The sequence below is a fragment of the Acinonyx jubatus genome, chromosome C1, assembly GCF_027475565.1.
Source record: "Acinonyx jubatus isolate Ajub_Pintada_27869175 chromosome C1, VMU_Ajub_asm_v1.0, whole genome shotgun sequence".
In the NCBI taxonomy this organism is placed as follows: Eukaryota; Metazoa; Chordata; class Mammalia; order Carnivora; family Felidae; genus Acinonyx; species Acinonyx jubatus.
The window spans coordinates 98539172-98565980 of record NC_069381.1 but is presented as its reverse complement, the minus strand read 5'-3'; the positions used below and the strand labels follow the sequence as shown (position 1 = coordinate 98565980).

The window sequence follows — 26809 nt, the reverse complement described above, 5'->3', positions numbered from 1 at the left end:
TTTGTGCTGACAGCTCAGAGCCTGGAGCCTGCTTTGGATTCTGTGTCTCCCTCTTTCTCTGTCCATCCCTGGCTTGTGCTCTCTCTCTCTCAAAAATAAATAAACATTAAAAATAATTTTTTTAAAGAAAATAGGTCAGCCCCTCCCATAAAAACTCACAATTTTCCCATTCAAGCTCACAATTAAAAAAAAATAACAAAAAACCCATACTGGTCTTTTTAGTTTTTCTCACTGAAACAGGATAATTACATAATTGAACTATGTAAAATATACATATTTTACATGTAAAAGACTATGTAAAATACAACTATGTAAAAATACATAATTGAACTATGTAATAAAATTTATGAAATGTTCTGAATGCACAAAAATTCAAAGTGTTGGCTACTATTAGGCAGGACCATTACTTATCAACGTGAATCAAGAATAAATTGCTGCTGTGGTTTCAAGTGCATCAAGTACTTGAAATCTTTACTGACAAGAACATTTCATAAATCATATCTATTTTAAAGCCCAAGCCACTGCAGACTTTCAGAAGGGTAGGACTTGGGAGTCCAAAAAGGGGGAAAAAAAACAACACACTTACTATGCATCTACTAAGCATTTACTTAGTTCTAGGCATGGTGCTAAAAAAAATGTTTTTACTTGCATTTTTATTAAAACCTATCTGAATGGGTTTCTCTGTTTTTAGGATAAAAATTTTGTTATGTTTATTAAATTGCAAATCAACAAGGAAAGCAATGGAAATACATTCTCACAGAGAAAGCAAAATTTTTTTTATAAACGTTTATTTATTTTTGAGAGAGAGAGAGAGCGTGCGAGACAGTGCTCATGAGCGTAAGCAGGGGAGGGGCAGAAGGGAGAGGAGGACAGAGAATCCGAAGCGGGCTCTGTACTGACAGCAGAGAGCCTGACGTGGGGCTTGAACCCACAAACCCGGAGATCACGACCCGAGCCGAAGTCGGATGCTCAACCGACCGGGCCACCCAGGTGCCCCGAGAAAGCAAATATCGACTCCACTATGAAGAGTGTAATTTCTGCAGTATGTCATTTTACGAGATATAAGTAATAAGCGATACTGATGAACACAGCCAGAGGAGGCCAGACCTCTTCAATGCCGTCTTCTTCACCAGAAGGCAAATCCCCCCTGGTTGATCGTCCAACCCTGGCTTGCACTGTCAGGAATGTTCACTTCAGCTAGGCTGGGATTCTCTCAAATCTCCAGAGTCATCCTCCCTTGGTTCAAATCCCAGTCCTACTACATAATTAACTCTGAAACCTCAGATACTTCATTTGACTGGCTGCTCTGCCAGTTTCCTTTTCTGTAAAATGGCCAAAACCAAAACAGTACCTACCTCATATGATCACTGTGAAAACCACGCACATTAATGCACGTAAAGATAAGGTTCAGATCAAAGTCTAACCCGTATCAAGGACTTGTTAAGCAGTAGCAGTCATTAGTTCACTCTCGCTGACCATCTTGCTGTAGCCACACTTCTGTTTCTAGCCCCAAACACTGTCCTTTGCTCTATCCAAATTTTAAAGGTCATTCAAGGCCAAGCTCATGTCTCAGTTCCCACACTTCCTCAGTAACTTGCACCAGCCTTGAGCCCCTGCTGTAGATCTTACTGTCACAGAAGCACCTGCACCTGAACATATCCAATTTCGTGCTAACACACACAGATCGTGCTGGGCGCCAACCTTCGTGTGTCTGACTCTTACCCCAATGGTGTCAGAGGCCGTTAGGAAGACAGATTCACTTTTTTGTATGCTCCAGCACTGGAAAAACACGAAGCAGGATTTCTACCTCATTCCTTTACACGAAAATTCAAGACGGAACAAAAACATAAGTGTAAAAAAATGAAACTGGAAAGGTTCTGGGGGAAAAAAGAGAGAGGAATTTTTTTTTTTTTTAATCCTCAAGCAAAGAAGGCTTTTCTCAGTGTGACCTAAAATCCTGGATTTGGTAATTCTGACCCCATAAAAGGTTTTTGCTTTGTTTTTTTAAGATTTTAGTTTTTTAAGTAATCTCTACACCCAGCGTGGGGCTTGAACTCACCACCCTGAAACTAAGAGTCGCACACTCTACCAACTGAGCCAGCTGGTGTCCCATCCACAGACCTGGCCAGAAGAAAGTTTTAAACCTCCGGCTGCGGGAGCCAGTGAGGAGCAGCAGCAGGGCTCTGTGCCGCCCTATGGCCATGGGCCTTGACAAGGGCCACAAGGTGACTTGACTGAGAACTAAGCAAGCTGAGGCACAGCCACCGCCGCGGGCGCCTCCCCGAGCACATGCTCATATGGAACATGAGGGCGCCTCCCTGAGAGCACATGTCCCTATGGGACATGATCCGAGAGGTGTGGGCTTCACCCCACACAAGGGCACGTCACAGAGCCACTCCAGGTCTCCCAAGGACAAGAGTGCCCTCAAGTTCTTCCAGAAAACAGTGGAGACACACATCCATGCCAAGAGAAAGAGAGAGTTGCTGAGCAACGTCCTGGCAGCCAGGAAGAAAGCGGCAGCCAAGAAGGAGTGAACCTCTCCCCTGTGTATGTAATAAGGCCTTTTGGGGCAGGGCCGGGGGGGGGGGGGGTGGATTTTAAACTTCCATATGGTAAAAATACCATTAGCGAAATTATAAGACAAAGGCAAAATGGAAAAAAGTGATTGTGACACATATCACAAAGACCAATATTCTTCACACGCGAGGGTTCCTTCAAGTGCACAGCACAGGGCCTGACGCTGTACAATGGATGCAACGCACAAGCCGTACTAGCTTCACGGAGTGGGACCGCTCACGGGGTGGTGGGACCAGAGGTCCTTCTTCACAGGCCCGGCTCCCATTCAAATTCCTCCCTATCACCCACCCAGATAATCATCACTGGGCTATTCCAGCTGTTTGCCCATTTTACCCAATAACCGGCGACACAAAGAATTTTTTTTTTAAGTAAAAAAAATTTCATTTTTAATCTTTATTTATTTTTGAGAGAGAGAGAGACAGACAGAGCGTGAGCGGGGGAGGAGCGGAGAGAGAGGGAGACACAGGATCGGAAGCAGGCTCCAGGCCCCAAGCTGTCAGCACAGAGCCCGACGCGGGGCTCGAACTCACAAACCGTGAGATCACGACCCGAGGCGGGGTCGGACGTTCAACTGTCGGAGCCACCCAGGCGCCCCTACACAAAGAATTTTCTAGACACGCAAAGATTCAATTGTTATTAAAAAATAAAATTTTCTGAACATCCCGCAACAACTAGTTATTTAAAGAACTAAAATTTGTTTTACCTAGATGGAGATAAAAGAATACGTCTAGCTATTTTGATCCTATATCCTTGAGAAGCTAGAAGAGAGGTTGGTGGGGGTGGGGGTGGGCGGCAGAGGAAGGAGGGGAGGAAATAAGAACTCAGGAAGCTCAATGATGTTGTCCAACGTTTGTAAATCAAGGTATGCCATGTCATTCAAGGCAAGGCAAGAGTTCTTCCTTCAGGTTCTACTGAGTGACTGTTTCTTTATTGCCCATAAACAGGGCCAGGGCTGAAGGGCCGGTCAAATGCCGGTTGAGTGGCACCATCTGGTGTTTAAGTAGGAGAACTGCACATAAATGCACCTACCAGCCAAGGTATCAAAAATGGGCTAAGATCTTACCCTCACCTGGGCTTACAACCCCCCCCCCCGCCCCCCCGCCATTACTCTGCTGCTCCTGTCTCCTAGCTGGGTTAAGCTTTAAACATACCGCCATTAAGTCAAAATGTAAAGTGCTTTAAGTTCTGGAAAAGAAACTTTTCTTCTGAAAACTGGGTTTCAGAAGAAAAGGTTACATTCCCTGAGGTCATTTTCCAGAGTACAGGAGTTCTGGCTAAATGCCCGGTCTGCTAAGGAAGTCATCAGCCATTGGCTTACGTACTTCTTTTAAAATGTCCAGCCTGTACTACCTACAGGGGTGCTTGGTTTTTTTTTTTTTTTTAAGTCTATTTATTTATTTTGAGAGAGAATGTGTGGGAGGGGCAGAGAGAGAAAGAGAGAGACAGAGAGAGAATCCCAAGCAAGTCCCACACCATCAGCATGGAGCCCAACACAGGGCTCGAACCCACAAACTGCAAGACCGTGACCTGAGCAAAAACAAGAGTCGGATGCTCAGCTGACTGAGACAACCAGGAGCCCCTGCTTGTTTTTTAATTTACTGTGTGCTGTATAACTGTATTTTATTGTCCTAAAACAATCTTATAAAACCTCCCGTGAGCAACTCAGTAATAGTGTTCTAGACTTGGCCTAAAAGAAAAACATTAGCATACCTTACTTTTCTATTTTAAAGTAATGATCAACTCTCAGCCTCATCCACCTAGTATGAAGAATGTGAATGGTAAGCTCTCAAAACTCCATCTTTGGTCTAGACCTTTCTTTGCAGCTAGCTGGTCTCACATATACGTAAGACACAATTAGTCCAAAGCTGTCTGGGTTAGCCACACATCCCAACCTAACAACCATTTACTGAGCACTGACAGTGAGCCAAACGCCAGACTATGTACATCACACATAGGACCTCACTGAATCCTCACAAGCCAGGGGAGTCGGGACTGCCATGATCACTGTTCCTGATGAGGAAATGGGGAAGAAAAGCACATGCTTAAATGCCTACCAAAACCCTGTCTTACTGATTTCCTTTCGGCAAGTTTTCTGCAATCTGGGCGCACCTAACTCCACCGCCAATGCCTCAATCCAAGCACACCTTTCACTTAGAGACTAAAGTCGATGCAGCTAGAAATCAGCCAGACCTAGGTCTGAATCCCAGCAATGCCACTTCACAACCATGGGACATCAGATTCCTTTTCTAACCTCCCTAAATGTTGGCGGCCTCATCCACCTACCACAGAAGATTCTATGGTAGGAAGAGATAAAGACTGCCATTTAGTAGACATTCAATAGCAATTGTATTTCAGCAGTCCCCTTGCCTCCACCACTTTCCTTTTTAACCAACCCTCTTCGGAGTTCCTCCTTAATTAATGCAAATTGGACCCAAAATTCTTCAGTGGCTTCCTACAACCTAAACAGTATTCCCATAAGGTAGGGGGCCCTCGGCAGTATGTAAATGGTTTTAGATGTCAGGACATCCTGACTTCACGCCCTAGAGGCTTACCAGCCCCACTGCACTACCAAAAAAACAGTCCAAAAGTGAAAAAATTTTAAATTCCATTTATAATAGCATCAAAAACATAACACTCTCTGAGGACTACATTTAACAAAAAGGGTATAGTACTCTGTAATAAAAACTATTCAACAACGATGAAAAAAAATATTTAAAGCATAAATACACCATGCTCATAGATCAGAAAATCAATATTAATGCAGTTCTCTCCAGAATGATCTATACAGATTCAGTGTAATACCAACAAAGTTTTCTACGGAAATTTAGAAGTTGATACAACTTTTTATATGCAAAGGACCTAGAATTGCCAATCTTGAAAAAGATGAATGCTGGAACACTCACATGATCTCATCTGAATGTGTGGGGGTGGGGAAAAGGGCCAACAGACGGGCAAGTTCAAAAATAGACTCAGAACATGGTAGTCACTGATTTTTTTTTTTTTTTTTTTTTTTAAACACAAGTGCCAAGCATTTCCACGGGGGAGGCAAAGTCTTCCAAATGTTGCTGAACCAACCAAATAATACTCATTCAGTAATATAAGGAAAAGTAAATGAAATACTCTTATCTCATAAGATACCCAAAATTAATTTGAAGTAGATCACAGACTAAACACAAAAGCCATTAAGAAAAAAAAAAAATGAAAACAAAAACAAAAACTATAAAACCTCTAGAAGAAACCACTGGAGAAATTTGTGCAAGGATTTCTAAGAGAGAAACAAAAAGCACAAAGGATAAAAATATAATAAACTGGACCTTTTATGGGGCGCCTGGGTGGCTCAGTCGGTTGAGCATCCGACTTCAGCTCAGGTCATGATCCCAAGGTTTATGAGTTCGAGCCCTGCATCGGGTTCTCTGCTGACAGATCAGAGCCCGGAGCCTGCTTTGGATTCTGTGTCTCCCTCTCTCTCTGCTACTACCCCGTTCATGCTTGGTTTCTTTCTTTTTCTCTCTCAAACATAAACATTAAAAATAAATAAATAAATACATACATACATAAATACCAGACTTTATAAAAATTTAAAACTTCTGCTTTTCCAGAGAGTTAGAAAAATGAAAACCAGAGACTCAGAGAAAATACTCATTATATATATATTTACCAGAGAACTTATATAGGGAATATACAAAGACCTCTTCCAATTCAGTGATAAAAAGACAAAGGGCACAGTTTTTAAAATAGGCAAAAATCCCCCACAGTTACACTTCACTGTTTCATTTCTGTTAACGTTCCTGAAATGACAAATTTTAGAAATGGAGATCAGATTCCTGGTTGCCAGAGGTGAGGCGGAGGGAGTGGGAAGCAGGGCGGGGGTATAAAGGGGCAGTGGGAGGAATGGGGTGGTGATAGAGCTGTTCCATATCCTGGCTGTGGTAGTGCATACTCATAACCACTCGTGCTAAACTATATAGAATGAAATCTAAACACACACACGTCAGTACAAGGGAAACTATCTTCCCAAATAAGAACAGTGGACTGAGTCAATATCCTAGTTGTCACATTACATACTGTTTATATACATTGTGCAAAATGTTGCCGTTAGGTAAAGTCTACAGAGATCCCTTAGGTTCTATTTGTTATAAGCGCATGAGAATCTACAACCACCTCAATAAAATTTTCAATTAAAAAAGTGAGCAAAAGATTTAAACAGACACGTCACCAAAGAAAAATATAGGGATAAGAAACAAACCCAAGAAACTGTGATATTCACAAAATGGAATTCAACTCAGCAATGATGTACAGACCCCGTTTCAGATACTGTTACATAAAAGAAGCCAGACGCTGCAGAATGAACCAAACCAGTGGTGGCACTTAATGGGGTGACAGAAATACTCTGTATTTTGACTGAGGCTTGGTTATAAGGATGGTTATATAAATCTCTCAAGCTGAACTGCTGAACACTTAAAATCTATGCAGTCTACTGTATACTGCATCCATAACTCAATTAAGAAAAAACAGAGGCGCCTGGGTGGCTCAGGTCATGGTCTCGCCGCTCGTGAATTCGAGCCCCACAGCGGGCTCTGCAGACAGCAGAGAGGCTGCTTCTAATCCTCTCTGTCCCTCTGTCTGCCCCTCCCCTGCCCTCGCACAGTCTCTCTCTCAAAAATAAACATTAAAGGGGCGCCTGGGTGGCTCAGTCGGTTAAGCGGCCGACTTCAGCTCAGGTCATGATCTTGCGGTCCGTGGGTTCGAGCCCTGCATCAGGCGCTCTGCTGACAGCTCGGAGCCTGGAGCCTGTTTCAGATTCTGTGTCTCCCTCTCTCTCTGACCCTCCCCCGTTCATGCTCTGTCTCTCTCTGTCTCAAAAATAAATAAATTAAAAAATAAACAAATAAACATTAAAAAAAAAAGAAAAGAAAAACAGCAGTACAGGCAATATTCAGATATGTAAAAATTGTATAGATGGAACTTAAAAGCCAATGTTGGGTGTGGCGGGGGGGGGGGGCAGAGATCGATCTAGAATACATAAATTCTGAACTGCACAGAATATCATATAAAGACCATCACAGCTGGCCCCTGCCTTCCTGGCCAGCCTCACCTTCTGAAATCTCTACTCGAACACATGCTAAACTATTACCAAACCAAATGCTTGCAATTCCTGATTACTTCCTAACTCTGTATGCTAATGCAGGGTTATCGATCTGTTAAATATGACCCCTTTCCTGCCTCTAGTGAATTTCTACTTTTTTTTCAATACTCATGACCAATATCACCTGCCACCTATATAGACTTCCCTGCTCTACATCTGAGTTTTCATAAAAAAAAAAAAAAAAAAAAAAAAAGAAGGGAAACTAACATTTATTGAGTGCTTAACATACTTGACACATTTTGCAACATTACTTTCATTCTATTACTAGGAGGAAAAGTTGATAAGTTACTGCAAGTTAGTGACTGTTGGCAGGCTGATGTTATGGCTACTTAACAGCTAGAAAGGGAGGAAGGCCGAGCAGTTGATTCTGAAACTAACCAGATTCTCAGACTGACCAGGTGCTCAGCAGTGACAGTGACAGCTCAGAAGGCATTCAATACATAGAGAAATTCTGTTTGTTAAAAATGATTTCTAAAGAATAGTCCATCCTAGGAAAACACACCTGGCTGTAAATCCGGCGAAGAAACAAAAACTTAGATGTTCATTTTGGACACTTACCTGTATTCTTCCTTGCCCGGCGGTAGCAGCAAACCCTGAAGTGCTACCACACAGTCCTCATGCAATAAACAATGAGAAACAGGAATGCTAGAGGGGGAGGAAAAAAGGAAATTTTGTTTTAGGGGACATCAGAAATTAACATTCTAAAATTAAGTCCTAACTATGGGTTTCATTATTACTTTTTTTAAATGTTTATTTATTTTTGAGAGAGAGAGAGCATGTGAGTGGAGAAGGGGCAGAGAGAGAGGGAGACACAGAATCTGAAGCAGGCTCCAGGCTCCGAGCTGTCAGCACAGAGCCTGACATGGGGCCTGAACTCACAAACTGCAAGATCATGACCTGAGCCACAGTCAGACGCTTAACTGATTGAGCCACCCAGGCGCCCCCTAACTACAGGTTTTAAATGTAGGAGTGCACCTATGACCTCCACAGGGTTTGTAGATGCCATACATTTTTACATCTATGTGCCATCCTCTGGGGAAAGGCTCACTCAGCAGCTTTCATTTCTTTCCCCACTTCCCCAAAGACAGGACAACAACAAATACATCTGTTTCCTGATGACTCAAAAGCTTAAAACTATACTGTTGTGCGACCTCTACATTGTGAGAGCCCCCCCCCCCACCCCGCCCCAGAAACGAGTGAATATCAAAGACTAGCTGTGAACTTCTTCCATCATCCCTTTGTCTGTTACAACCTCTTTGCTGCCCCTCAGTGTTGTTCACATGCCTGCTCTAGAAACATGCTCCACTAACCTGCTTCATGCCTGACATAAGTTTTTAACTCTTCTCTTGAACTTCTTATGAGACAATGTATATATAACATTTGAGGATAAACAATTTTGAGTGTAGACCTAAAATATACTCTCATAGGGCCTGTGGCACTTGTTTCTTCCTTTGTTTTGCTTATATTCTAGTTCCCCAGACATATTCCAAAGAGATCAAGTTTATCAAATAACTGTCATTATATTGTACTGCTTTGATAGCAGTGCATCTGTATAAATGGCACTCTACAGAAGGGCTTCTTTTTTTTTTTTTTAAGACATTATTTCTAAGTAATCTCTACACCCAGCATGAGGCTTGAACTCAAATCCGGAAACAAAGATTCTCACGCTCCACCAACTCAGCCAGCCAGGTGCCCCAAGAGTATATTTCTTTTAACATAAAACTGAATCTTACGCTACCATTAATGCTTACTTCCTACAAATCTGAATGTGCTTCCATGTTGCATGAAACTTGAGCTAGGTCTAGAACCTAAGAAACTCAGTAAAGAAATTAGAAATAAATAGTAAATCACAATGATATGTTGTTGATAGTATACCCGGCTTGTCCGCCCCCGCACCCCCCTTTTCTTTTTTTTTTAAATGTTTACTTGAGAGTGAGCAAGCCAGGGAGAGGCAGAGAGGGAAAGAGAGAACCCAGCAATGTCAGCACTGAGCCCAACGAGGGACTCCATCCCACGAACCGTGAGATCATGACCTGAGTGGAAATCAAGAGTTGGACACTCAACCTATTAAGCCACACAGGCGCCCCTGGCCTGTCCCTTCTATCTTAAGATTTAACACTTTTTCTCAGAATCATTTCGTATGTAACCAAACTGGATCCCAGTAATTTCTTTCAAATAAAAAGGGAGCCAAGAAAGTATTTTGTCTAAAAGTGTATTTGTCAAATCTGAAAACGTATACCAATTCCTTCATTTAGTTTCAAAGCCCAACAAAGACACAAATCGTCTAAATCATGTAAGGGAAAACACAGGTTAATACACACATTGAAAAATACTTCATTTTCTAGTATGGATACCCACTTTGTGTCTTATTTCAGAAGGAGAAAATTTATTTTTCTCTACCAAGTTCCGTAGACATCAGGAAAAACGTTTAATGTGATAGTTTAAAAATTCGCATAGGCTGTGGACACTTGGTACTGTGTCAAAACATTAACACTTTATGAGAACAGTATTAACTTTTTGCTTCTACCAGAGTGCTGGTAGTATGTATGCGATGAACCATAGGAATACACCCCAAAAACTAAGAGCACACTTTACACGCTGTATGTTAGCCAGTGTGACAATAAATTATATTTAAAAAATCACTACCAGAGTGCTGAATTAGATACTTGATTTTTTTTCCAGCGTCAATCCCTAAAGTAACCTGTTTCTTTGGATTGTCAATCTCACCCCTTAAACGCACAGAATCCTATTTTAAAAGGGAGCTGATAATCTGACCACCAGAGTGTTTTAACCTCAAACATTTAAAAACAAGTTCGGTCTAAAAGTAGTGCGCAACAGGGACCAATTATTTTCTATTATGTCTGCATGTCCTCACTTAGCAGGGAGAAGCAATGTCCGAGCAGAAGGCCTGACAAGCGCACAGAAACCCAGAGCTGGAAAGGACCATAAGGTTCCAGATACAGCTGACCCTCCATCTTACAGGAGGGGGAAACAGAGGCCCAGAGGGTGAGTAAGCTGCCTAGGGCTCAACAGCAAGCAGGTAGAGAGCGTCTCCCCAACACGCCACGCTGCCCGGGGATTATCAACCACTTAAAGGGCCCTGGCTGCACACACCAGGGTCCCCACCTCTCCTAGTGCCTGTGGCGCCGGGCAGAGGGGAGCTGGCGGTGACAGGCAGTCGTGCCCAGCTCGAGACTTACTCGGCTGCCAGCACTAAGCTGCAAGAGTTCGCCGGGCACACGTAGAAGCTCTTTCCTTTGTTGGGACCATCGCGGACGCCAGTCTTGAGAAAGCAGATGGTTCCTGAGGAGAGAAGGTTGATAACGATTATGCCACGCTTAGACTGACAGACTCCCGGAGGAGCCCCTAAAAGATCCGAGCCCCTTACCGTGCTCCGAGCACCTAAGCGCTTCCATGACCGCTCCAGTCTCCAATTCCAGAGAGCAGTGCCCCAACGCCCGCTTCCGCCTTTTACTCCGCCCTCCTCTCTCAGGAGCCAATCAGCACCCCCTTTCTGCAGCCTCAACCCCCATAATTCACCGCGCGTGGCATTCACCCGCCGCCTTCGCGGGAACTCGGCGTTTGAACGGTGGGGCGTGGCTGCAGCTGGCGCGGCTCTTCCAGGTGGGGCTTTCCGCGTTAGGAAGCTTCGATTGGCTGTTGCCTGGAGGGGCAAGGGCAAGGCTGAGGCCGGGGGCGACTCCAGTTTATAGGTGAGACCTAGAGGCGGTCCTAGAGGGAGTGTGCGTTTGCAGTCGCAGAGGGGAGCTCTGCAAGGAAGGCTCCCTTCTCCCGGAGGCCGACGGCGCCTGGAGCTTGGCGGTCGTCTCCGAGCCGGGGCCTGGCGCTCGGTCCCTGGGGAGGGTAGGCCCGGAGAAGCTGCCACCGCGGGAGGAGCTGTGAACCCCTCCAGGGCTGGGGCGAAGTGGGGTGCGGGCTACTACTGGGCGCGTCGTGGGGGACGCAGGCGCGAAGACTTCTGCAACACCCCCCAGTGATCTTTTAAGTGTGCGTGGAACTTTAGACTTCGCAGGGTGCTCACACGTAGACGTGTCTCTTGACTCGACGGCCTGGTGAGACGGGCATTATACGGAAGGTCCCGAGGTTCCCAGAAGTTTGACTCACCCAAGGTCACAGAATTAGTGAGTGGGTGATCCACCGACAGGTGCCCAGGGGGCTGCCCAGCTGCATCCTGTTGTGTACTGAATGTTCTCGAGGGCCTCTTGGTGCAGGAGCCCTGAGTTTTAAGAGTCCAAGTGGAAACAACAGGAGAGAAATAGATTACCTTTGGTGTACTCTGTGTATATTGTATCGTCAGACTTTTTCTATTAGTATGCTTTTGCAATGTTAAAAAAATATTGAGAGGTGCCTGGGTGGTTCAGTTGGTAAGCCTCCTGACTCTTGATTTTGGCTCAGATCACTATCTCACGGTTGGTGAGATGGAGCTGTCTCATGGTTGGTGAGATGGAGCTCCGCCTGCGGTCCCTACCCCCCACCCTTCATTGGCGCAGAACCTACTTGGAATCGTTTCCCTCTCCCGCTGCCCCTCCCCTACTTGCGCACGCGCGTGCGCACGCGCTCTCTCTCTCTCTGTCGCATAAGAAACTTTTAAAAAATCGAGAATGAAGTTAAGTAAAAGAAAGGGAACTGTATTTGAAATGGTAATCAGAACTATTAGTGAGCAGAAAGGGAGGAATAGAAATCAAGAGATGTATTGCAGTAGAGATAGATTCATATTACAGCTATTGAGGACCATATGCCCAGACATATGGTGTGGCACATGCAACTGTTCTTATGGGACAGTTGAACAGAAACTCTGTAATGTCTAGGAAATCTAGGGTATATGATAAATGTAAACGTGGGGGGGGGGGGAGGGCAGAAGCTTCACAGGAAGGGAGACGGACCTGAGGTATCATTTATTAATGAAACAAGTACTTATTAAATAGCTTTTTGTGTGCCCAGTGTGAACTAGGTGCTAGAGAAAAATGAAACTCATTTTCACGCAAAGTTTGAAACAATTTTTCTAACCACAAGGAGCTTAGTATATGAAGGAGACTGCATTAGCACATATTGAATGAACACTTAAATAATCAAGTAAAATGATATTCAGTGTCAAGATGAGTGGAGTCAATAAACTGCGATTAATTTAATCACAGCCAAATTAAAGAAAAGGAGAATATTTCTTCCATAAATTTGGAATATGCCAGATCAAAATGTTTAAGCTCCAGACAGTTGATAACCATATTTATAAGAGTGAGAAAACAGATAAGGTTGTCCTTGGGTGAGAGGTGGCCATAATACTGGCATAAACTGTAATGAATTCTACAATATATACTTTTCAAAATATATACATACATTCGTGCATGTGTATTAACTTTTATTCTTAATTTATACATTTACTTTATATTCTAATTAGCCTGCAGACCCTGGAGAGAATGTGCTTCATCAACCTCTATTTTGAGTAAAGTTGAGAGTTTTAGTTTGTTTTCCTCTAAAGCTAATTTATTCAAAAGGAATGCCTAAGCTAAGTTCTAGGGCTAGGTGGTTTATTTTTTATTTATTTTATTTTATTTTATTTTATTTTAATTTAATTTTATTTTATTTTTATGAATATAATTTATTGTCAAATTGGCTTACATACAACACCCAGTGCTCATCCCAACAAGTGCCCTTCTCAATGCCCATCACCCGTTTCCCTCTCCCCCACCCCCCCCACCCACCCTCAGTTCTCTGTATTTAAGAGTTTCTTGTGGTTTGCTTCCTTCCCTCTCTGTAACTATTTTTCCCCCTTTCCTTCCCCCCTGGTCTTCTGTTAAGTTTCTCAAGATCCACATATGAGTGAAAATATATAATATCTGTCTTTCTCTGAGTGACTTATTTCACTTAGCATAATACTCTCCAGTTCCATCCACATTGCTGCAAATGGCAGAATTTCATTCTTTCTCATTGCCAAGTAGTATTCCATTGTATATATAAACCACATCTTCTTTATCCATTTGCCAGTTGATGGGCATTTAGGCTCTTTCCATAATTTGGCTATTGTTGAAAGTGCTGCTATAAACAATGGGGTACACTTGCCCCTATGCATCAGCACTCCTGTATCCTTTAGATAAATTCTTAGTAGTGCTATCGCTGGGTCGTAAGGTAGTTCTATTTTTAATTTTTTGAGGAACCTCCACACTTTTTAGGAGTGGCAGCACCAGTTTGCATTCCCACCAGCAGTGCAAGAGGGTTCCCGTTTCTCCACATCCTCACCAGCATCTTTTGTTAATTTTAGCCACTCTGACCTGTGTGAGGTGGTATCTCAGTGTGGCTTTGATTTGTATTTCCCTGATGATGAGTGACATTGAGCATCTTTTCATGTGTCTGTTGGCCACATGGATGTTTTCTTTGGAAAAATGTCTATTCATGTCTTCTGTAGGGCTAGATGATTTAAACTCACACGTTAATGATCCAGTAAATTCTTTCCCTATAGGGCTGGTCAGATGCAAAATGTATGATGGAATTGTTCTAAAATCAAATTGTGGTAATGACTGCGTAACTGTATACGTTTACCAAGGCTCGGACAACTATGTATTAGGGAATTCTACGGTATCTAAGTTATCCCTCAATAAAGCTGTTTAAAAGCAAACAAAAAACTTAATTTCTAAGCGATGCCAAAACATCCGCCTGGCAAATAAAAGCTAGGGTCATCTCGACATTTTGACATCCTAGGGAAATATAATGGGTGATGGAGTTAAATAGTAGAAACTCTTAAGTTTCGGATGGTGTGGATCCTTAGGCAGACTGGTTCGCTGGCCTATGCCATAACATCCCTTTGATGCAAACACTTATTTGAATTCTTGGGAAAATGAAAGAATTCTCTTTTCTCTGGTCACCATTGTGCCAGCTGGCATGTGTTAAACCTGTCAGTCACCTGTAAGATACTGGCAGAGAGAGGATCAGCTAGACCAGTCACCTCTTGACATCCTTGCCACTGTCTGTATTTTTTTTTTTTAATAATCGGTGATTCTAAGTTATTTGTAAAATTCCAGCTTCTGTGCAGACTTTGGCTTCACTCATCTTAATAATTAAATTGTTCAAATGTGTTTTTCGAGTCGGCTGATAATTCTAAGAAACGTAGTTTGTTATCTGAACTTGTATCTTTCTGGATTTTTGCTTATTTCTTTGGGGTGGGGTGGGGAGAGGTAACTACTTTAAAACGTCAGATAAAGGATTTGTGCCCGTGAAGCACATGGTCATGGGAGGAAACCCTCACTGTCACTGCAGAAGGGTGTTTGGAGATCAGTGATTTTACATGCATTTTCACACTTGGTTCTCACACCTACCTTGGCAGTGGGTGTTCTTTTATCCCCATTTTAAAGAGTAGGACACCAACGTTCAGGGTAGTTAGGAACTTACCCCAAGGTCATGCTCCTAACCACTGTCTTACAGAGCCTGTGCTTGAACTTTGGGACCAGATAGGGCCAGTAGATTACTCTTGTTCTGGCTCAAAGTCACAAAGCTGACACTAGGCAGATCAGGGGCTGGAAGCGATTTTTTGAGATTCCCAGTCCAGTTCTTGCCACTACCGTATTTTTATGAGGTATAGATTATTCAGTGATTCATTCAGGGATTTAACCTACGCATAGCCAAGTGTTCAGATATTTGTGATATGCCGACAGGGCTTGACAAATTCAAGATTAAAAAAGCAAAGCAAGTTGTGCCATCTTATAAATGACCACGAGGTGGCAGCCTACGAACATAAAAACCAAACACAAGTCCCTCCTGCTGTTTCATTTTTTTGTTTGTTTAAGGATATGTAATGGTAATTCAATTTCCTCTCAAATATATGACCTTTTGTGCCTTTCAAATATATGACCATTTTAACCTTATCCTTTGACATAAGCACAGTCAGAATGATACTGTGCTAAAGATAAATATGGTTTATCATTTAAAAAGCCAGGAGACCTGGGGTGCCTGGGTGGCTCAGTTGGTTAAGCATCCGACTTTGGCTCAGGTCATGATCTCACGGTTCATGAGTTCGAGGCCCATGTCAGGCTCTGTGCTGACAGCTCAGAGCCTGGAGCCTGCTTCAGATTCTGTGTCTCCCTCTCTGCCCCTCCCCTGCTTGTTCTCTCTCTCTCTCTCTCTCTGTCTCTCAGAAATAAATAAAACATTAAAAAAAATTTTTTTAGAAAAGCCAAAAGACCTTAGAAATTCTTTTGTTGCACCAATATTCTTTATTAGGGTCCAAATTTCACTGCTCTTAAAAAATTGTCCCCAAACTGGTTCAAAGCGTGCCCTCCTTCATCTACTTCCTTGTTGTGGTTTTTTGGTAAATGTACAATTCAGTACTTTTTTAGTAAACCTATAAAGTTGTGCAGCCATGACCACAATCCAGTTTTAGAACATTTCTGTTACCAACCCCCCCCCAAATTTCCCTTGAACCTGTGTATAGCAATCCTCACTTACACCCCCAGCCTCAAGCAACAACCGATGTGCTTTCTGTCCATAAATTTCGTCTTTCTGGACATTTCATGTAAATGGAATATGCAACATGTAACAAATTGCCTGTCTTCTGTTCTGTATGGTAATGCTTTTGAGTTTCTTCCATGTTGTAGCATGTATCCATATTTCATTCTTTTTATTGCCAAAGAGTATCCTATTGTATTCATTCATCTGTTGATAAACATTTGGGTCGTTTTCCCTTTGGGGTTATTAAGAACAGTGTTGTCATGAACACTAACAAGCCTCTGTGTGCACAAAGTTTTCATTCCTCTCAGGTACATACCTGTGAGTGGAATTTCTGGTTGTGTATTAAGTTTATGTTTAAGTCTTTAAGAAATGGCCCAACTGTTTCCCAAAGTGGCTATGCCATCTTATTTTCTTATGGGCAGTGTATAAAGGGCCCAACTTCTGCACATCCTCACCAACACTTGTTACTGTCTGCCTTTTTTATGATATTGGTTCTAGTTGTGGTGAAGTGGTGTCTCCTCTGTGTTTTAATTTGCATTTCCTGATGACTCAACAGTTGAGTTCCTTTGCATGTGGTTGCTAACCATCATCTTCCGCTTTTTCAATGGTTTTGCAAGGCTTTTTCTTTTAAAGATCTGTATGGAACTTAAACTAAAACTTAAGTAAAAATGACATCAATTGTTATAAATCTAAGGACATCAAAGAAATAGTTCTGGTTTGTGATCAGGGTAAGTAACACAATTGTATATACTGTTTTTTAATGTTTATTTATTTTTGAGAGAGACAGAACACAAGCAGGAAGGGGCAGAGAAAGAGGGAGACACAGAATCCCAAGCAGGCTCCAGGCTCCGAGCTGTCAGCGCAGAGTGCAACACGGGGCTTGAACCCACAAACTATGAGATGACGACCTGAGCCAAAGTCGGTCGCCCAACCGACTGAGCCACCCAGGCGCCCCAGCACAATTATATATACACTATGATCATGGTCATGTGAAAAATACTTTTTAACTACAACAGACTGTTAACTTTTAAGAGTACATATCGTGTGGTTCCATTCCTATGGCTCTGAGAGTCTGGGTTGGGAGATGGGTCAGATTTTTATTTTTATTTTCTACAACTCTCATGTGTTACTCTTATTATTTGAAAAAAAAGTCCCTGGGTGGGTCAGTGGGTTGGTTGAGCGTCCAACTTCGGCTGAGGTCATGATCTCACAGTTCGAGTTGGAGCCCCATATCAGGCTGTGTGCTGACAGCTTGGAGCCTGGAACCTGCTTCATTCTGTCTCCCTCTCTCTCTCTACCGCTTCCTCTCTCTCTCTTTCTCTCTCTCTCTCTCTCTCTCTCTCAAGAATCAATAAACGTTAAAGGAAAAAAAAAAAAGAACTCATCCACCTTTTAAAAACATGAATTGGATTCTGTTGTTCTTTGCTTAAAAATGCTTCTGTGGCTTTCCATCGAATTTAGAAAAAAGCTGAAACCCTCATCCTGGCTCATGGGGGCCCCATGTGACTTTGGCCCTATCCACTTCTCTCTCTCACCTTCTGCCATTCTCCTTCTCGCCTTCTGCCTTCCAGCTGTCCTGACCTGCGCTCCTTGCCTCCCGTGCCTGGCTTTGTCTTACCTTAAGGCCATTGTTCGGTTGTTCTTTTCTCTTTTCTTTTCTTTTCTTTTTTCCCCTTTCCTTTCCTTTCCTTTCCTTCCTTTTCCCACACTCAAAGAAGATTAATGTTAATATGCCAATCAGGGATAATTTTTCCATGAGCAAGATTGCCTGGCCTTATATTCCATATTTGGACAGAGCTAGACAGTTAACCAGTGGCCATAGCCCATGCTGAAGGGGTAAGGGTTTGATAACCCTCTGCCCATGCTCCCGTGTGGCTGGTTCTGAGTGGAACCAAAAATATGGAACACCTTGAGAATTTGTCATCCTTGCACAGGCGCTGTGCTAATCCTGTGCGTATCGTTGCAATTTTAGTATACGTGCTGCTGAAGCAAGCACTATGTTGTACTTTCGGCCTGACACGTTTCTTTAGATCTTCTTTTTTTTAACTTTTTTTTTTAATGTTTATTCATTTTTGAGAGAGAAAGAGAACACGCGCGCACGAGTGGGGGAGGGGCAGAGAGAGAGGGAGACACAGAATCCGAAGCAGGCTCCAGGCTCTGAGCTGTCAGCACAGAGCCCGATGTGGGGCTCGAACCCACGAACCGTGAGATCATGACCTGAGCCGAAGTCGGACACTTAACCGACTGAGCCACCCAGGCGCCCTTTCCCTAGTTCTTTAAAAGCCTAGCCCCTAGGTCTTCAGGTCTCATCTGAAGTATCACCTCAGTGAGACTTTCCATGACTACTTAATCTAAAGAGGTCCTTCCTTGCTACTCCCTGCCTCCGCTCCCTGTTTGCTTTCTGCATAACATTTAGTTTGCATGGTCTGTTTATTTGTTGATTGTGTTCTCCGCATAGATTATATATGTAGGTGCCAAGAGAGACCACTTCTGTTTTGCTCACCATGCTGCGTAGATACTCAGTAAATATCTAGTAAGTGAAATGAACTAAACCGTAGAGTGGAAGGGACTAAAGTCACCAAGTGTGCCCACCCAATCCCCTCCACTTCATCCCTAATGGATTCAGCATGTGGACTTCAAGTCGCAGCAAATTCTCTGTTAGGGTATCTCAAATTGCCAGTTAATTCTAATGTCTGTTGAGGAGAAATATGTCTTTCTGTCTGAAACTTCCACTTATTTGTAATCTGGAGTGACACATGATACACTTAATTCTTTTCAGCGTCACTTTCAAATATTTGAATATGGCTGTCTCATCCTCCCCACATCCTCAGAGAGCCTGCTCCACCGGCTGTGATCATTTCCCTCCCCTCCGGAACCCCTCACCAGCACTTTTCCATGAACGTTTGCTTAATCTGAGGCCTCTCAAACAGAATCCGGCATGAAGAATCCTGTGGGATAATTATCTCCTTTATTTGGGATACGACCATATATACATGCAATCTAAGGCAACACAAAATTTCTCTCTGCTCTCTAACAAATATGTCACGCTAGTTATTCACATCAAGTGTGCAATCAACCAGAACCACTGCTTTCGTTTTTCGCGCATGAACTCGCGTCTCCCCTACCTGGTGCACCTAATTGCTTGAATTTAAACTCTGGATTCCAGCTTTCATCCTGCTAGTTTGGATCCATCTTTCTCACCTGTCTAGATCTCTTTGAATCTTGTTCCTGTCAGCTGACCTATTAGTGCTACCTCCTGACTGTGTGTCAGCCGACCACTTGACAAGCCCGCTCCCCTGGATTCCATCTGAGTTGCCACGAGAAATGCTAAACCGGGCAGAGCACTTGGGTATCATGTGCCCAAGGCACATGGGCCGGCTGCGGCATCATGATTTGGGTATGCTTATTCGGTCAGGCACAGAGTCCCTGAAATGAAACGTTGCTCTTTCTTGCCTCGATGCCTCACTGCAGCTTGTGCATACTCTGTCCCTGTCCCGATTTACCAGTCCACACAGCAGAGCAGACGAGAAAGTGAGGTTAATCTGGGTGATTTTTTTTTCTTGGTGAGCAGCACAGGAAGCGGCCCAGAAGCTGCAGGGGGATGTGGTTCCTCGGGACAAGAGGCCCCTGTCTCACACCAGACTAATGATTCACTCAGTGACAGTCACACAGTCCCCTGTCTTTGCCTGACACCCGTCTGTCACTTCTCACTTCTTATCTAATCCTCCACCTCCCTCCGGGTCCTCTCTCCGGCTTCACGTGCATCGGGATGAAGGCGGGCCGGTGCGAGTTGAGGGATTTGCTCCAGCCGGACAATGAGAAGAAGGAGCGTTCATAACTCTTTTGAGGGAGAGCCGAGGCAGCCTTCCTGGGTAGCCCAGAGCATCCCCTTCAAAAGATGGAGCTCTTCTGAGCTCTTCACTTCCCCTTTAGAGCTTCCCCCCTTTCCTGGACGACTTCCACCTTCACTCGAAGCAGAAATCTTCCATAGAGCAGACACAGACTCCCCTCTGCCGTAGCCGGGGGGGCCCAGTGAGGCCTGGCCCCAGTACCGCAGAGCTTAGCGCCCCTCCTGCCATCCGGAAGTTTCTTCCGGGAAGCAGGCAGCCTCCTTCTGTCTTCCAGTCCGTGGGTTCCTTCAGAACCTACTGGTGCCTCGTGCTGCGGATGGGACCGACCCAGCTAAGCCCCAGAGAAGAGCTTGGGTGGGGCAGGGGCTTCTAGGTTCTTCTTTCTGTGGGACCTTGGCTTTTATTTCTGCTTTCTCAGTTTTATGCTAATTGCCTCATTCTTCTCTCCCCTTCCTCTTTCTCTCTTCCTGCTCTCGCTACCCCTCCTGCCAACCCTCAGGGTCTTTGTCTTCAGTCCCCGAGCTGGGAGACAGCATTAAGGACTGGCTGTGCAGGAGGACTCACCCGGGTTCTTCGCCTGCCTGCCTGGAGCTCTGCGTGCACGTTGAAGTCGTCCCTCTCCATCCTCACACTTTTCTCGAGGTGACATAATTCCTGCCACTTTCGTCATTGCCTACGTCTGACAGAACAGCTGGAGCAGGGCTAAGTGGTAGGTGGGGACATTCTGTTCGCATGAGTGATTTTGTTTTTAAGCCGTACACCCTACCCAAGAGTGTGCATGTACAATAAAACATACCAGATAACTTACCGCATCTGAAGCATGTTAACAGGCATGATGAACACAGGTATGGAGCAAAGCACCGTTCAGTGCATTAATTACACTGTCAATTTCTTCTATGGACTGAACTGTGTCTCCCCGAATTCATATGATGAAGCTCAGTTTCCCAGTGTGATGGTATGTGGGGGTGGGGCCACTGGGAGATAATTAGGTTTAGGTAAGGTCTTGAGGCTGAGGCCCTCATGAAGGGATTAGTGCCCTTATTAGAGATACCAGAAAGACTCTTCTGTGTGTGTGTGTGTGTGTGTGTGTGTGTGTGTTTCTCTCTCTCTTTTCTCTCTCTCTGTCACATGAGGACATAGAGAGAAGTTGGCAGTCTACAAGCTGGGAAGAGGGTGCTTGCCAGTTGGCTGGCATCTTGATCTGGGACTTTTAGTCTCCAGAACCGTGAGAAACTAAAGTTCTGTTGTGTAAGCCACCCAGTCTATGGCATTTTGTTACGGCAGCTCGAGCTGACTAAAACAAATTCCCATGCTAAGTATTTGCTATCTACCATAACATTTGTTTTCCAGATGTGCCATTTGCACTCAAATCTGCATGCAAATTGAATTAGCTAATTAATACAGGTATATACTACCTCAGGATAGGAGTCTCTAGTGACTCCCTTCCCCATTAATTCCCATATATTTATATATCTTCACTTGGAACTCCTGGATTAAACTCCCTTGTCTCTTCATTTAACTGTAAAGCACTCAGACAATTTTGTCCGAATGTTCCTCTGTCCACATTTGCTTTGATATCCTCTTTCCTGAAACATCATACTTATCCTTCCCAAAATTAGGCTCATGGGCGGTGGACCCAAACAATGATCCCATTTTGTAGCAAAGCCCATGCTTGGACCTCATGTCTATACCCTGTTCATTCCACGATCATGTTAAGAATTTAGAAGGCGAAATGCAGGTATCCGGTTTCCTTTTCCGGAGCAGAGACGATTAAAATGTCCAGCCTGTCGATGATGCCCAACACTTATGAGTTCTGTCTCCTTTACGCGCCTATCTCATTTAACCGTCACAACAGACTCTGTGGAGTAGTGAGGATCCCCTCCCTGGAGGGACGAGGGCAGTGAGACAAAGATTAACTGGCAAAGATGGCAGCCAGCGAAGGATGTCAGGGTTTCCCCGCAGGCAGTCTGAATCCAGAGGTTACCTTCCTGACTACTAAGAAACCAGATGTATTCGTTGGGCGTCCCACCAAAAAGGAGCAAGAGGTCAAAGTGGAGAGCCCTAAGAGGGAGTATTTGGCAGCCTCAATTTTATCTTGCTGCGGCTTTCTTCTCACGGGGGCTCACGTGTTGGCTCTTTCTTTTGTGTGAAAGGATTACTAAATATCATAGTTGCCATTTAGCTTTCTGTTGCCAGGTTGGGACGGCTCCTGGTTTACTGCTTCTGAGTGACCCAAACTGAATACTACCCTGGATACCTTCCCTCGATGAAGAAAAGTTTTGAGCAAGGAATTTGGACTGGAAACTTAGACTTTAGAATTTAGTACGTGTGTGTTCGGACCTGACGTTAGGTCCTAATACTGATCGGGTTTTTTCGCACAGCATCCTGATTTGTCAGCTCTAGGACTGGAGGTATTTGGCCCACGTGTAGGAGTAAAGGCCGTCCTGACATCAGCACCATTTTATTGGGGAGGGGGGAGGGTCATATCTTGGGTATTGAGAACAGAAGATCCTCAGACAATTCTTAGCCGCCAGCAGGGTGGTACCAATAGCTGCCATGAGATTATTAAACAGTACGAAGATTCCCTACAGACAGACTCAAGAACTGGTAGCATTTGCCTTCAGTCGTGGGAGACCATAACAAAAACACGCTCTCATGTGTTTATTTGGGCAGCATCCTGTGGTAGCACAGAGTAGCCATGCAATCAACACGCATGGGATTAAATGGACATCTGTGGGAACCAGGGCAAAGAGTGCCAAGGGGTCCCCTGTCCCCTGTCTAAATTTAGTCTCCCCTTTTTAGAGCAAACCGGATCCTAACATGTGACAAAGCAAACATCTGGCATTAGTTTTTCTGTCCCAGTGGTGCTCCTGTTCTACCTTGTGTGTGCAGCTCTTTGCTCAGAATGAGATGGTGGCATCTTTATAAGTAGAGGAAGCACAGTGTGATAGAAAGGGTGTTGCTTTTGGAGTTCATGCATCTGGGCTCAAGGGCCAGCTCTTTTTGATACTTAAAGCATGATACTTAACTGCTTTCTCCTGGTTTATGGTTAGATCTCAGCTTCACAAGTTTGTTGTAAAGCTCTGGTGCTCCTAACCCATGATGGCGGCTCAACATAGTGAACATCAGCTCCCTTCTCCTTTCCTCCTAGAGGGAATGGATGATATCACTTATTTCTGAATTCCTAACTCCCAGCATATGTCTTGGCACACGCAGAATATCTGGAAATGTTTGTAGAACAAATAAAATCTTATTTCCCAGTGTATTAAAATCCCTCCCTCTGTGTTGGTCATCTAGTTGGTTCTCAAACACTTAAAAAAATTTTTTTGTGGGGCGCCTGGGTGGCTCAGTCAGTTAAGCTTCTGACTCTGGCCCAGGTCATGATCTCGTGGTTCATGAGTTCGAGCCCTGTGTTGGGCTCTGTGCTGACAGCTCGGAGCCTGGAGCCTGCTTCAGATTCTATGTCTCATTCTCTCTCTGCCCTCCCTGCCCCACCCCCCCCCCCCCCAGCCAACTTGTGCTGTCTCTCTCTGTCTCTCAAAAATGAATAAAGGTTAAAAAAAAATTTAACTTCGGTGTAAGTTATTTACATACAGTTATTTCAGTTATATACTACTATATTTATATGTTTAATAAGTTATATATTAGATTATTTACATAAATTGCTAGATCTTAAGAAAGCTTAGTACATTTTTACGTAGGTATACATACACCCATGAAACCATCACCTAGATAAAGATAAAAAAACATTTCAGTTGCCCCAGAAGGTTCTTCCTGCTACTTCCCAGTCAATACTCCCCCTGCCAGAGGAAATGATTATGGTGACTTCTGTCCTCATAGATTCGTTTTGCCGGTTCTTGGATTTCAAATAAGTGAATCTTATAGTGCATACCCTTTTGTGCCTGGCTTATTTCACTCAAAAAATGCTGTGATATTCATCCATGCCGTCACGTATGCAGCAGTTTGTTCATTTTTATTATGTGTAGTATTCCACAATATATATAAGCTATGCGTCCGTTCACCTACTGATGGACAGTGGGGTTGTTCCTAGTTTTTAGCAATGATGGATAAAGCTGTATTTTCGTTTATGTCTTTTGGTGGATAGAGCTATTCCTTTCTCTCGGGTAAACGCAAGGAGTGGAGTTGCTTATCAAAAACTACCAAACTATTTTACAAAATAGTTGAACACACTTACACTGCCACCAGCACCGTATTAAGTTCTGGTAACTTTAAAATCTTATCTGCGTTTGATATTTGGTATTGTCTTTAACATTTTAATCATCCGGGTATCTCATGGTTGTTTTAATTTGTAGATTTCTGATGAGTGATGATGTTGAGGGTCTTTTCAGATGCTGTGGCCACGGGGCTGCACTATTCAGATCTCACTTCAAGGGAACCTTCTGCAGGGAACATAGCTGACTGACAGCTTCCAGCAGCTAGATCATCATATCTGTCACAATGCTCGCACTGAGGCCACATTTTCCCAGGAAATTTGCTGCTTCCAGTCAAAGACTAAGCAGGGCAGAGATACTAGACTTAGACCATTTCTGCCCAGTGGAGCCCTTCTCCAATAGCCAATCTTTGTTTAAGAGACTCCCATCAGCTTGGCCCAGATTACCTCAAAACTGCAGTGTCTAAAGTTCTTCCTACATCATCTGCCTTCCTTCCCTGATCCTTTTATAGATGTCAAAACTGCACCACAGTCCAGGGCTCTCCCCACTTTCTCCTGCCCCAGCCCCCTTTTCCTTCATAGGCATTTCCCTCAGTAGACCCCTTGCATGTCTAATCCCATCTTGGCATATGCTTCATGAAGCCTGAACTGACCTACGTGATTATTGACTGTTGATAATTCTCTTTTGTAAAACCCCTGTACAAGTCTTTTGTCTATTTTTAAGATGAGCTTCATGCTCCTCCTTTTTTAAAAAAATTTATTTATAGGAGCGCCTGGGTGGCTCAGTCGGTTAAGCATCTGACTTCGGCTCAGGTCATGATCTTGTGGCTTGTGGGTTGGAGCCTTGCGTCAGGCTCTGTGCTGACAGCTCAGAGCCTGGAGCCTGCTTCGGATTCTGTGTCTCCCTCTCTCTCTGCACCTCTCTGCTAATGTTCTGTCTCTCTGTCTCTCTCTCAAAACATTTTTTAAAAATTTATTTATAGGAGTTCTGTATACATTCTGGATATAAATTCTTTGTTAGATATGATTTGTGAATATTTTCCCTCCATCCATGGCTTGTGTATAATCACTTTATTAATGATATCTTTGATGAATAGTTTATTTTAGTGGTGCCCAGTTTATTTTTTTCCTTTGTAGTATAAAATGTGAGGTAGGTGTCAAGGTTCTTTTTTTTTTTTTCATATGAATATCCAATGGTGTCAGCAACTAGAAGAAACATGATTTCCCCACTGCAGTAGCACCTATAATGGAAATTAGGTAAATCTACATATGTATGTATATTTCTGGACTCTATTCTGTTCCATTGATTTCCTTGTTTATACTTGCACCTATAATACACAGTTTTTAAATATATATACCATCACACTTTATTTTTAAAGTAATCTCCATGCCCAACATGGGGCTCAAACTCCTGGCCTTGAGATCAAGAGTCACATGCTCCATGGACTGAGCCAGCCAGATGCTCCTACAACACACTGTTGTAATTATTATAGTTTTATAGAATGTCCTGGAACTTGAGCTCATAATTCCTCCAACTTTTTCTTCTTAAATATTGTCTAGATTATTTATATTTTCATTTATTAGAATGAGCTCATCGATTTCTAAAATTGCCTGGGATTGGGATTAGGATTCCATTAAACCAGGGTTTCTTATCCTCAACGCTATTGAAATTTTGGGCTTTGCTGTGGGGAAAGGAGTCTGTCTTATGCATTGCAGGAGATTTAGCAGCAACCCTGGTCTCTGCCCACTAAGTGCTGGTAGTAACCCCTCCCCCACCCCAGGTGGTGCCACACAGGTCAAGGGGCGCCTGGGTGGCTCAGTCGGTTAAGCATCTGACTTAGGCTCAGACCATGATCTCATGGTTTGTGAGTTGGAGCTCCACGTTGGGCTCTGTGCTGACAGCTCTGAGCCTGGAACTTCTTCACGTTCTAGGTCTCCTGCTCTCTCTGCCTGCCCCCCACCCCTGCTCACGCACTGCCTCTCTCTGTCTCTCTCAAAAGTAAATAACATTTGGGGCGCCTGGGTGGCTCAGTCGGTTAAGCAGCCGACTTCGGCTCAGGTCATGATCTCGCGGTCCGTGAGTTTGAGCCCCGCGTCGGGCTCTGGGCTGACGGCTCGGAGCCTGGAGCCTGTTTCAGATTCTGTGTCTCCCTCTCTCTCTGACCCTCCCCCATTCATGCTGTGTCTCTCTCTGTCTCAAAAATAAATAAACGTTAAAAAAAAAAAAAAGTAAATAACATTTAAAAAAATTATTTAAAAAAATGTGTCTGTAAATTGCCAAATGTCCTTTGGCAAGCACAACGGCCCTGCCCTCTCTCCCGGATTGATAACCACTGCATCAAATCTATGGAGCAATCTGGAGAAAATTAGCATCTTAACAGTATTGGGACTCTCCATCCACAAAAATGGATTCTCTCTCCATTTAAAACTGAAGCACACACTTTCAACACCCTGTACCCTTGTGACCTTAAAGGCATAACGAATTCAGGTTTTCATTTACTGGTTATTTATGACATATGAACTTATACCTCCTCGCCAAAACCATCTCAGCAAATGGTTTAATGTGACAATTATTCTTCTAGTCAAAATATCTCTATTTGGAAGTCA

The 26809-nt window shown here is 43.7% G+C and overlaps 1 protein-coding gene, 1 long non-coding RNA gene, 1 other non-coding gene and 1 pseudogene across 9 annotated transcripts in view; 2 read left to right on the top strand and 2 right to left on the bottom strand.

Moving 5' to 3' along the window:
- Positions 1-11247, bottom strand: part of TTF2 (transcription termination factor 2) — a 41239-nt gene extending 29992 nt beyond the window's left edge. For 4 of the 5 annotated variants that reach the window (XR_008295183.1, XR_008295182.1, XM_015066091.3 and 1 more), the window contains exons 1-3: positions 11112-11247; positions 10924-11026; positions 8282-8368 (exon numbers count right to left, since the gene is read on the bottom strand). Coding sequence is in view for 2 of the 5 variants with exons in the window: in XM_015066091.3 (XP_014921577.1) it covers positions 8282-8368; positions 10924-11026; positions 11112-11139 (218 nt within the window). In the remaining 3 variants the exon portion in view is untranslated. Of the gene's footprint in view, positions 1-8281; positions 8369-10923; positions 11027-11111 lie in introns of those variants that run through there. The other variant, XM_027060807.2, reaches the window with a different exon arrangement.
- LOC113599222 (60S ribosomal protein L36-like) lies at positions 1980-2534 on the top strand (annotated as a pseudogene).
- The window catches only part of LOC128313965 (uncharacterized), a 32643-nt gene continuing 16302 nt past the window's right edge, over positions 10469-26809 (top strand). The window contains exons 1-3 of one of the 3 annotated variants that reach the window (XR_008295185.1): positions 10469-11436; positions 20531-20740; positions 22214-25915. This is a non-coding gene — a long non-coding RNA (uncharacterized LOC128313965). Of the gene's footprint in view, positions 11437-20530; positions 20741-22213; positions 25916-26809 lie in introns of those variants that run through there. The other 2 variants (XR_008295184.1, XR_008295186.1) reach the window with 2 other exon arrangements.
- Positions 18074-18176, bottom strand: LOC113599649 (U6 spliceosomal RNA). Its single transcript, XR_003420567.1, has one exon. It is a non-coding gene; the product is annotated as a U6 spliceosomal RNA (small nuclear RNA).